Source organism: Girardinichthys multiradiatus, chromosome 13, assembly GCF_021462225.1.
Source record: "Girardinichthys multiradiatus isolate DD_20200921_A chromosome 13, DD_fGirMul_XY1, whole genome shotgun sequence".
Classification (NCBI taxonomy): Eukaryota; Metazoa; Chordata; class Actinopteri; order Cyprinodontiformes; family Goodeidae; genus Girardinichthys; species Girardinichthys multiradiatus.
Window position 1 is genome coordinate 18,498,478 of NC_061806.1, and position 12,120 is coordinate 18,510,597.

General features: G+C 41.6%; 1 protein-coding gene and 1 long non-coding RNA gene across 5 annotated transcripts in view; one reads left to right on the plus strand and one right to left on the minus strand.

The window, feature by feature from the left end:
* The window catches only part of hoxa3a (homeobox A3a), a 33,033-nt gene that overhangs the window by 16,645 nt on the left and 4,268 nt on the right, over positions 1-12,120 (plus strand). For 2 of the 4 annotated variants that reach the window (XM_047383234.1, XM_047383232.1), the window contains exons 2-3: positions 6,470-6,524; positions 9,917-10,502. In XM_047383234.1, the coding sequence (XP_047239190.1) occupies positions 10,034-10,502 (469 nt within the window). In that variant the 5' untranslated portion in view covers positions 6,470-6,524; positions 9,917-10,033. Of the gene's footprint in view, positions 1-4,173; positions 5,024-6,469; positions 6,525-8,192; positions 8,330-9,916; positions 10,503-12,120 lie in introns of those variants that run through there. The other 2 variants (XM_047383233.1, XM_047383235.1) reach the window with 2 other exon arrangements.
* LOC124879003 lies at positions 3,030-7,435 on the minus strand. The gene is made up of 2 exons (XR_007040929.1): positions 7,299-7,435; positions 3,030-3,616 (listed from the first exon to the last, which is right to left on the minus strand). It is a non-coding gene; the product is annotated as an uncharacterized LOC124879003 (long non-coding RNA).

Here is a 12,120-nt window from a genome sequence, read left to right on the forward strand (position 1 = left end):
TAGGTTAAACGTGTCCTTGTGAAATAAAAGATGTGCTCCACTTACGAGGCTGACGCGGTTGTGGATGTTTTTGTCATCGCCAGTTTTGATTTCACTTGTGCGCAACTGCTGGGTTTTGAAGCCGCTCTTATTTACGCGCGGTTATACTCGGACTTTTACGGCTCCTTTTGGAGGGTAATCATTATTAATTGTCAGAGTTTAAAAAAAAATTGAGATAATAAACAGTTATTGAGGATTTAGTTTTTTTCATCTTAGGCTGAAATAATGCGAACTATTTAACGATGTTAAGACAGAACTGGGTGCCTTTTTTCTACGTCTGTTTAACGAAACTATGCATTTTAATGACGAGATAATTCGCCGATCCTCGCTTTGTAAAACCTCACAGGGTGTGTTAAACACTGTTCTTGCACGGCCTAATAAAAAATAATGCTTTTTCCACAAATTATTGTATTTGAACTGTTTAAACTTGAAGATCAATGCGCAATGCTGCGTTTTGTTTTCATTCAATAGTGTTTAAAATTCGTAAATCTGTCCAGTTAGTGTTTGCATCATCATGTTGTGTTTTTTAAATAGCTTCCGACCCTCAGATCCAAAATTCATGCACTTGCATGGCATGTTATGTGGATTTTCTCGGATTAGGAAGAGATGTGGCAGAAACATAATCCAAATCCATGCAGGCGTAATTGGCAGCAAACTTTTATCAAAAAAATTAAATAAACAAAACACCAGGATTACCTTCCTTTGAAAAGTTAAAGGTGAAAAGACGTAGTAAATATCTTTATAGATGTCTAAATGTGGTTCAAATATGGTTGGGGTAGATAAAATAGGGGGTAGAAACTTGGTTTTTAGTATTGTTTTCAGGCTAAATCTGGGCAGGGTTTATGGGCGAAAAAGTTATTCTAGGCTTTTTTTTTGGTCAATCTAAAAAAAATAAAAAAAAATAAAAATACGTCCATGAACATACAATATTTGGTAAGATATGGATCACACCAAACTTGAACTATTATATCCTGCCACACACATTCTTCCCACTTTGCCACTCCAAGGAGATCTCAGTCAACCTTAGCGCACCAAAACTGTGAGTGCTGGTCACTACCTGCGCCGTCCAAACAATAGAGAGTTCAGCCAGGGGACAGCGGCCGCCACTGGCCAATCACAGGCTCCGAACACTTCTTCTGACCCCTGACCTTTCGACACACACAATGTGCAGACCATACATCAGCGCCGGGACCTCCGTCAGCTCGTTTGAGATTTATCCAAAGGCGGCGTGCCAAACAATAACCGCGTTTAAGTGTGAAACTGAGCCATGGATTTCCCCAAACTTATTCCAAGAGACAGCGCTTGTGCATGTGCAGATTATCACAGAGGGAGCGCTGGCAGGGCCTGGAGGAGAGGGTGCACATGAGCACAGAAACATGCTGAGATTCTTCATGTTGGGGTGCATACATTTGAGAATGTGTTGGCATGTGTTGGTTTAAGCCCCATAAATACGTCGACAAGTTTATTGGTTATTGGTTTACAGAGTGTAAATCTTCAATTGCCTTTTATTTTAAAAATTCAAGGGACACAAACAAGCATCTTATTTTCTCTAACCGCATTTATCCAGGAAAAAAAAAAAATTAGAAAATATGAAAACATTTTGCTGCAGAAATTCTCTCCTACGCTGAGGACGTGAAGAACGACACTGAGCCTGATTGGCACCTACTTTACGCAGACGTCCAAATATATAGTTCAATTACGCATTTGAGTCATTTGATTCGCGAATAGAGGTCACTTTCAGAGTGCTGAAATTTTAATATGCTCTTGTTCACGTGACTTGCTGAATAATGAATGCCCCGGGGGGTCAGAAATAGATCTGAAAATCTGACTTAATTTCATTTGAAGTGATTCTCCGCAAGGTGCGAGTCACATCTCCTCTCCTCTGACAGAACTTCTGGAAGCAGAACCATCATGACTTGTGAGTAGATTTGGTGTAGTTTTATCCCTGCCTTTTTTTTTTGGAGATATGATTATTGTTCATAAAATGTGAAATTGTACAACGTTTTAGGATTTTTGCTGCTATTAAGTGTGGACATACCAACATAGGTTGTCAATTTTCAAACACTTGTATGTCGAGGCTCTCAGTAAATCTACATTCTAAATAAATTGTGGAAGTTAACTAAAGAAACAATTTGTAGATTTTATTGTACTCTGATTATTGGGCAAAGATCTGAAATAATAATAAATAATAATAATGAACGTTGAAAGATTTAGAAATGACACTATTGTCATACTATTATAAGTGTGTCCATGGTGAATGCCCACACGCATGCATCCATTTCTCCACTGTTTGCATACATGCAAATAACGAAAAGATTAGTTTTATCTCAGAGTGTGATAGTGTGCAAGATTAGTATCAATATTACTAGTTTTTATTGTTGCATGACCAGATTGGGCTGAATGCCAGTAAATATGCACGCACCTTTATTTCATCATTTATTTTAGGCTGTTTGGATAAATGCAAACTGTGAAAAGAGGAGTTTTATCGCAGAGTTTGACAGTGCAGGAAATCGTTGTTATGATTGCTACTGGTTGTTGCTGCATGACTTGTTTGGGGTGAATGCCCACACACATTCACACGTGTATTTATTTAGCTACCTATGTATTTATTTTACAGTTTGGATGAAAACAGGCTGTAGAAATATGGATTTTCCGTCATACTGTGATAGTGTAGAAAATGAAAATGAAGGAGCTGCGAAGGCACATTTTTTCTTTAACTCATAATCAATTTACAACTCATGCAACTAGTTCTTCGTTGTTTTTTTATGTTATTATTATTTTTTTCATCTAATCAGCTCATATCATTTCTCTGACTGCGTATAATTCTGAAATTAAGGATCTGCAAAGGCTCATTTATTCCTTTAACTCAAACTGTAATTTCAATTTAAGATTATTATTATTATTTAAATCTGAGGGTTTAACCTAAAAAAAAAAAAAAAAAAAAGCTCATTAAAGCTTTTTTTGGGGATAATAAAGAGCCATTTCCACAAGAAAGTCAAACTTGCTTTATTACAGCCACCTCCAAGCAAACAGTTCCTCTGTCCTGGTTGCAGCGTTGGTCTGGGGTTAATTAGAGATGGCTCCACTCAGCTCGAGGCGTTGAATTTCGCATTAGTCTTGATGTTGGCCGATGTAAACCTCGCTACAGCAGTTATCTTCGGCTGAGAGGCTCGGTAACCCAAGCCTGGCTGTTAAGAGCTCCGAGTGTCAACATTGTGGGAAGATATGGTGTCTGGCCGACATCCAGAGGATCTCTGCGCCTGCAGCTCTTCTTCGTGCTGACAGAGATAAGGAGCCTTGATTTGTGGAAATGCATTTGGAAACATTTGTGCTATTTTTTTATTAGAAACGTCACCCATCATGTGTTAATTTTGTGCAAATAGGGATGAGTTAAAATGTTATTGCATACAACTTTAAAGGGAGAGTTGATACCAAATTATATGCTTGGATGTCTGACTTCCCTCTCAACTCTCTGCACGGGTCAGGGGAAAGTTCAGGTGCGGTTGCGACAGGTAGGGTAGGATGATCCTGCAGAGCACTGCCATGCACTTCCACAACGTTTTGCACCAGTCTACATCTGCAGAAAGACGCACAAAACATATTCAACTAAGACACATCAGGAAACATTGGTGCGTTTTCATGAATATGCGTCCACTTTGTGGCTGGACACTGCTTTAAAGTGAAGAAACAAAGTCTGCTTCTGCTCTTGACTTTAAACGTTTGCCACTAGAGTTGGAGCAGGAGAGGACAAAAGGCATAATGTGGGAGTGGGATGGAGCCTCTGTCCGCCTCGAGTGATTAATAGTTGTGGTGGGGATTTTTCCACGCCCGCTGCTCGGTGATGACGGAAAACAAGCGCCAAACGGTGCCGAGAGGAGAGAATCTCTTCCGGGCTACATATGTTCTGTGCGCGCATGAAGCGCCTTCTTTAAAGAACTTTTAAAATGATCTATTTATCTCTAAAACTATTTATTTACGCACAACTTAAGTGAGTTGATCCAGGTTAGCCTAATGGGGGTCCATGTTCTGACCAGCGGGGTCGAACAGCCTCTCTTTGGTCATCTCACCTTTCCTTTCCGCCCACCGCTGACTGACAGGCGCCCCTCACGACCACCAGGACGCACAGCCTCTACGTGTGTGACAGGTAAATGTGGCCACGTTTGGTTTTTATTTACCCGGCAGCGTGCGCGCCGCGCTGATGGAGAGGGCTCAGAGGCTTACAAAGTGGTATATCCTGATGCACAAGCGTCGCGATGAGAACAGGGGGGGCGGTGTTGAGTTGAGCGCAGTGAAAACACCCATGCAAAGCAAGGCAGTGGTAGAATAAAAAGGAAGCTGAAAGCGCGGTTTGTGTTGTTTGATTTGGACAACTTTCTCCTATGGTAAATGCGCTCGAATCTCTGCGCTCTTTCAGCCGTTAACAGGCACCAAATATATGCCACTCTAAAAGTGTCAGAACAGTGCTTTTCTCCCCCTCTGAATGGGGGCGACACGTGGAAAAGCTGCTTCTCAGTGAGAGGTTTGCTCCTCAGCCAGATACATTGCACTATCACACAGTCACTCTTTTTTTCTTCTTCTTTCTCCCCCTCTCCAAGCCCGATCCGTTTCTCCTCAGGGGCAATGACTGCCTCCATTAATGATTCACGGGCTCAAATAAAAGGGGATTTAAGTTGACGTTGCGTCACGTGAGCAGGGCGCATAATACCGCGCGGTGTTATGGCACTGGGAGGAAAACCGGAGCCCCGGTCTGGCCATATGATGCAGATTATATGCTGGTTACCCCTACTTTACGGGAGGGGAGTCCTGGCTTTGTAGTTTTTTTTTTTTTATATATATCCAGAAAAAGAAAGTCGTTTCAAGCCGAGGAGGAGAGGATCCCCGGGTTTTGTGGATGTATTCTGTTGTCACGGACGGATATGTGTTTTTTTTTTCAACGCGGACGAAGTCAGAGCCCGAGCTTTGGGAGGATGGATTTTATTTTGAGGTATTTCCGCCGATTGTTCATTACTGTCGTGAGTTATTGCTGTGCGAGGCAGAGGTCAGAAAAAAAAAAGGGGGGGGGGGGGGGTCTCCTTCTTTTTGCAGCGCGAGAAATATCAAGAAGTTTTCAATATGCATAGCATAATTCTAATATCTATTTTTATCCAAATACCCTGTTTTTCTAGACAGCAGCAAAAACACACAATTCCAGTAGCGTAATTAAACCGCAACAACACAATCAATAACAGAAGAAACCTTTTTGTGGGATAAATAGGCCAGTGTAAGTAAATAAAGCCTTCATTTATCCCGACTCCCAGCAAACAGAGGAGCGTACTGGCGGTTCAGTGTGTCAACCTGTCCCATAAAACTTAAACAGCACCATGTATTTAAGCTGGTTTATGTGCCGCGCCCGTGCGTAAACGATACATCAAGACGATCTCCATAAAAGAAAAAGGAAGAGAGAGAAGAAGATAAAAAAGACGTAGCTGGTGGGAAGCGCTGGGGTTGTTGTGTCGCTCTGCCGTGGGGAAATGAGGACATAATGGAAGACGGAGTGCCATCCAGGACCGCCGCGGCCGCGCTGAGGTCACGGCGGTCCGGCTTTGATTTATGGGCGCGGGGACTTTGGGAAGGTGGTGAGCGCCGGCTAATGACTGTTCGATCCGTTTGGTAGAGGAGATGCAACAAACACGTTATTTGCATACGGGGCAATTATTATAATATTTTTTTCTTATTAGTTTTATCACAGGGATGAGCAATATTTATCAGATTTTTACCAAGAACTGTTTTATGGTTGGGACTTTCATATATGCGTTGCTTATTTTTCTAGATATATTTTATTTTTAATTTTACCTGCATATTGGCTCTGAAGCTTTAGGATGTTGTAATCTTTGTTTTTAATCCAACAAATTGTACGTCTTTGTATCTAGCAAGTGAGACAAAATGAAATCATAGCAAAGTTTGCATAAAATGATCAGAAATGCATTCAAACGTAGTTTATTTGCCTTACATATCATTTTCCAGCTTTAAAATACGGCCCAACTACTAGCGTTCATCAAGTCCGCTTTAGATTTGATATTCTATTTTGGCTATATTATGACATTTCTAAAACCTAAGTTAAACCGTTTTAACAAAAAAGGTTGAATATTGCATCAAATAAATAGATAAATTATACCCCACATTAAACTGTTTAAACTGAAGGGATATGTTGAATTATGCTCTCAAAAATTAAAATGATATGATCAAAACCTGTTTAGCTAAAAAAACAAACGTGCTTTAAAGTAAATAATATTAAAAGTCACATTAATCTATTTGAACTGAAAGAACGTTCTGCATTATTCTAAAAATAAACAAACGAGAAAAAGAAACACACATAAACCCGTTTAAGAAAATGTTAAATTATGCTTTGAAATACTTCAAAAAGGGGAAAAAAATCCTTTTCTCTTTGCAGAAATCCGGCCGAGTAACTTCCGGCGCAGTCTCGGAAACACCCTGAGCTGCCTTCGGTAAGTCCATACATCTTTATTGATTTATGTTATGAATGCTTGATGGTGATATCCTTATTCAATTTCTAATAAGTACCACACACACGCCTTCCCAGTGCGCTCACAAGGCCGGAGAAGCAGCAGCCTGTGTATGCCTTGTTGTATATTTCCGTGTAGCAGCAATATGACCAACCCGAGAGCAATATTTCCTTCTCTTCCACTTGTCTTTGTGGTGTAATTTGTCACCATAAAAGTGACGGAGGGGAATCGCGGCTCTTGGAGCGCTGCCTTACTCGTTTCAAAAAACTACTTTCTGTGACAGCCATCTGCTTGGAGCTACTACATTCTGCTACGATCGGGTTTCCCTTTCTATTTTGTTAAAAGTTTAGTTTTTTTTTTTATTTCTGCGTTACTTTTTGGTTTTATTACGCAAAACCTTTTAACCCTTTCCTCGGGGCCAAAATTTGAAAAGAAAAGAAAAAAAAAAGACCAAATCAGCGTTTTAGCGGAGAACAAAGAAGTAAATAATTAAACAAAGTGGCAGCAGTTGTTTTGTGAAAGAAAAAAAGCGCTAAGTTAGCTAAAAAATATCTCACGTGTGAATTTTTTCACCCACTCAAGACTCCCACGCCGTCCGTGCGTGCGCTCTCTACCTTTCTAATTGTGTCACAGACATGTTTCTGTCCCACAGCCTGAAACCAGCAGAGAGGCTTTAGCTGCTGGCCGTGTTTACAGCTGAGAGGGGAGTCATAAATCTAATTTTATGAAGTCTTTCATTCTGGCTGCAAACATTACCATGCAGAGGGATTCCCCGGCTCCCTTCATCTCTTCTGCTCCACGCTGCGTGTCCTCCCGCTTTGGCCTTTTTGGTGATGAAACCTCTGCCCATTTTTCATCCCCATGCTCCTGCTGCTGTGTGAGGTTTTCCTTAAATATTTAGCAGCTTTGATCAGAATGTGCTCAATACTGTAGCGTTCCTTCATAAGAAGAGGGTTCATTATGAAAATGAAAACGAACTGTGCGTCCTTGCGCTAAACCAGCGGATTCTGTGCAAAAAAATACAGGTTAATGATTAAGCGCCCGTAGAAGCTCTTTATCTCCCATGGAAATGGAAATGCAGCTCTCTCAGTGTCTCATTATTCCTTTGTTAGTCCACAAATCTCCTTGGGTTCATAACTTCTCGCTAGGAAGCGGGGTAAATTATAAAAAAAGGACCTAAAACACCTTTTGGGATGGTGCATTCGTAACGAGGCATTATTAACGTTATTATTTTCTAGACGGACTACCTCATTTGGGTTGTTGGGGGAGGAGGAGGAGAGGCAACTACTTGATTTGGACTGGCTTTCCAAGGAGCTTGCTTCATTTGCATAATTTTTCTTGTCTACGGTGACGCTCTGGTTCGGGGCAGTTCACTGGTGTCTGCATGGTAACTGCTGAAGGATCTCATAGTCAAGCATAGCCTTGGCTGACGTTAATATTGTCATGAAGCCCTGTCCATTACCCTGCAAGCATGGGAGCAGATAACTCTTCTTATCGAGCTGACCCGACTGCTCACGCCCGCTTTCGCAATCTCGGCGAGTAAGGAGAGAAATAGGAAAAGGGGGTCTTCTCTTGGCTCTTCCCTTTTTTCTCCTGCGTGTTGTGCCTGCTAATGCCTACTTGCATGGCAGGGCGCAGTCTGCCGTTGCTCCTTCAACCCAGTCAGCCCCGCTGCCTTTAAAACTTTTTTTTTTTTTTCTCTTCCTCTGGATTACTGCCTTTGATCGATTTCGTCGCTGAATGAGAAAATATTGCCCGGCGCTCTGCATTCATCGTGAGAGGATAAGGTAAGCAGGGGCCAGAAATAGGCTCGCCTTTCTGTTGTAAATGGTGGAGTTTGTGTGTCGCGGCGGTGATTTATCACCGAACGACTTAAGATCTCGGTTCAGGAAGAGTTCACACGCACACAGAGTCAGGCGGACGGATTTTTCCTGCAGCAGCACAGCTCAAGCCTGGCTTTTGTCTCTCTTTTCTCTGGCATTTATGCCTCTCGCAATGGTTCGCAGGGAGATCCAGAGAGAAGAAGCTTGCTTATACCTCTAACCGGTCATTAAAGACCTTCTTTCAGGCTGCAGTTAGTCTGCGTTGAAGGCAAACATGAGGGCTCATTTTGGACTTCTTGCCTTTTGGGATGCAAGGCTGCATTTTTTGTTGTTTTTTTTTTTTTTGCTCTTGGTTTTGAAAATGCATTTCGCACTATAGCCTTTATATCAATAGACTGAGAAAAATAATATTTTATTTGAACAATTGTAATAGGTCTGGTATTGCTAGAGGACAGATTTACTATTAGAATTCAAAAATAAATAAAATGAGAAAAAATTGGTCTTTTTAGATAAAACTGCTAAATATGTTTGGATTTGATATTTGGATTTTAAGATTTTTTATTTTTTTTCCAAGCAAAGTAAGGAGACGGGAGCGCTTCTTTGTATGAAATACATAAAAGAAGAAACCAGTCTATTTTATCATTATTTATTATGATTTTTTCCATGAAATGACTTGAAAATCTATGCCTATAATGATAAATAGCCCCATCTGTATTCCCCACTCTTATTCTTGTATTATTACCGGAGCCGCTGTTGCTGGTCCTCCCTGGGTTGCTCCTTTCGCTTTAGAACCGAGCTTTTACTGTTACGGGCCCGGCGCTTCCGGCCCCTCATATATCAAAACGACGGACCCGGCAGGAGCAGCTATTATTATGGGCCCTGCGAGGAAAAAAAGTTCCCACCGTGGTCATAGGAGCGCAGAGATGCCCGCCTGGTTTTTCAGGTTTTCCTCGGGGCCCCTCTTTCATTTATCTTGCAACACGCGATATATATATATATGTTTTTTTTTTTTCCAATTTTCTCCTAATGGATGCCTTTTCCAGAAGGACTTTTTTTTCTAGCTGAGAAAAAGACAATTCTAAAAATTGGAAAAAGTTTGTAGGAGCCACACAGAGTGTCTTTACTTGCTACACAGGAAATTAGATATGCTGTTGACAGCCCGGTTGGTAGAATAATATTGTAACAGAAACATTATTTTCCTGTGTGGCAGCTCGCTAACAAGCCTTTTCCACAGCAGGCATTCTCACCATAAACTCTACTTTAACTATATTCCTTTTTCTCCATCTAGGATCAGAGTTTTAAACCTTCACCTGTTCCTTGTTAGACTTTTTAAAACGATTTGAATGCTTTTTGAAAACGTTTTATGCTGCTTGGCACAGATGGTAATACAAGGTTAGTGTGTGCTTTTGTGTAAGCCATAAGGTAAACGGTAATAGTCCACAGAACTGCTGGCCCTATCTTGGCTCCACAGTCTCCAGTGTCAGTTCTGTATTGAAAAGTAAGATGGATCGCCACCATTTCTCCTCCTCACAGTGCTTCTTGTAACCCTAGGTTCACCCGAGGAGGCCATTGGCGGAGAGGCGTCACGTGACCACGGGGTGCCAATGTTATTCTACGAGGGTGTCAAGACCCTGTCAGTTTCTGAAATAAATATTGGGAAACGGCGAGATGCAAAAGGCGACCTACTACGACAGCTCCGCAATTTACAGTGGCTACCCGTATCAAAGCGCAAATGGCTTCGGTTATGATGCCAATCAGGTCCAATATCCCAGGGCCTCTCATGTGGAAAGCGAGTATCATCGACCCGCCTGCTCCCTGCAGTCTCCAGGCGGCGGCGGCTCCGTGGCTTTGCAGAAGCCGGGGGAAATTGTGGCTGAGGGCTGCGACAGAGCCATTCAGGCGGTGCAGGCCAAGGTTCTCCCCGAAAGCAATCATCAAGCTCCGGTGTCAGGCCCACCGCCTCCCTCCTCTCAGTCCCCCGGTGGAGTCAGCCAAGACGCGAGCAACGGGTCCGGCCAGCCCGGTGCACCCAAGAATGGCTCCCCGACCTCTGGTACCCGCAACAAACAGATCTTCCCCTGGATGAAAGAGTCCCGTCAGAACACCAAGCAGAAACCCGCCAGTAGCTCCAGTTCAGGTACAGCTGGCGTTGACACACAAAACCTGATAGTTACATTCAATACACAGGGAGGTGTGGGTGGGTGACCAGGTAAGGGTTTGCAGGAAGGAAGGCAAACCACAACAGAGCAATAGTGCGGTGCCTGCATGGGAAGTTCAAAGTGTTTAATTCTCGGAGCTGTGACATTTTAAGGTGAACCATTTGTTGTATCAAACGACATTTAGCCTACTTTTTCTAGATTGCTAATTTTCTAACATCATACAGCATAAATGCAGGCAGTGGATGGTGGAGGGAAAGCAGCAGATCCCTCCTTTTGTTGTCCCCATGCCCTCCAGCTGACCTGACCCTACTGTAAACACACATCTCCACTGATCACATAATGTTCCCGGAGAGACAGCAAACAAACACACACAACAGTTGTTTCAGTTTGTCCTGCTGTTTTGATTAGAGGGGAAACTTGGTGGGTCCGTGTTTGGGGGGTATAGGGGCAGGCCAGAGGGGGGGTGGTGTTTACTCAGAGCCAACCTAAAACTTTAGAAACACTCATCTTCCCATGACCTGCTGTACATTTGGTGGCTGATATTTTAAATAAGGTTGCAGTTATTTCTGACAATATGAAACACTGACAGTGATAGGATTCATTTTTAGGTCTGATTGAAGTGTTTCCATGTGCAGAGAAAGGACCCTGATGGGATCTGTTGAGACTGAGGATGTGGTTAGGCAGGTTTAGGAGTTTAGTTAATAACAAAGCCATGTTTACGCATATTTGTCTATATAAAATTGGTAATCTACTACATTTCAAAAACATTTTAGACATTGGGAACAGTCTCTTCAAAACACAATGAGCCCTATAAGGCAGCTCCTTATGTTAATTCGACTGATTTATGTAAGCCAAATATCTCTGTTTAAACATATTTTTGATTGATTTAAATCTTAACAACCTAAAAAATCATCGCAATTGTTTCTTTTGATTTAATATATTAGAAATCGTGCAGGAAATTATTTAGGTGTTCATCTCCATTAATAAAATGTAAAGCAACATCCCACTTTCTTAAATCATGGATACTAAATTTTGGGAGAATTGTAGTAACATCTACTCACGGCAATGAAACTATGAGTGTCTCTTGGTGCCTTCTTGCATGGAGACAGTAACAATTCCACTGTATTAATTATGTAAGAGATGGACTATACACGTATTTGGTTCAGTGTGAGTTTGAACATTTTACACGATATTCAGGAGTTTGTCTTTTATGCACATTTTGTGCAAGAACATTTGAATAGAAAGGGTCTGCTTTGTGTTTGTAATGTTTAATTTGCATTGAGCCAACTGGAAAAATGGGGTGTAGAAATGAAGTTAGAGACGGCCTACAGAAACAACTGAAACTCAAAAACCTATTTGGTTTCAGTGTTTGAAAAGTCTACACTGAAACTATAGGGTCCAGGAGAGCGTTTCAAATTTCTAATGAGCCAAACTAAACGTTGAAGTGTACAAATTATGTTACCCATGATCTATAGAAACAGCTGAAATTATTAGTTTCATTATTATGGTTTTAAAGTAATTTTGAAAGGTCTACGTATGACATCAAGAATGTCTGTAACACACGTTTTCTGCAAGACCAATGAAGATATGAGGGTC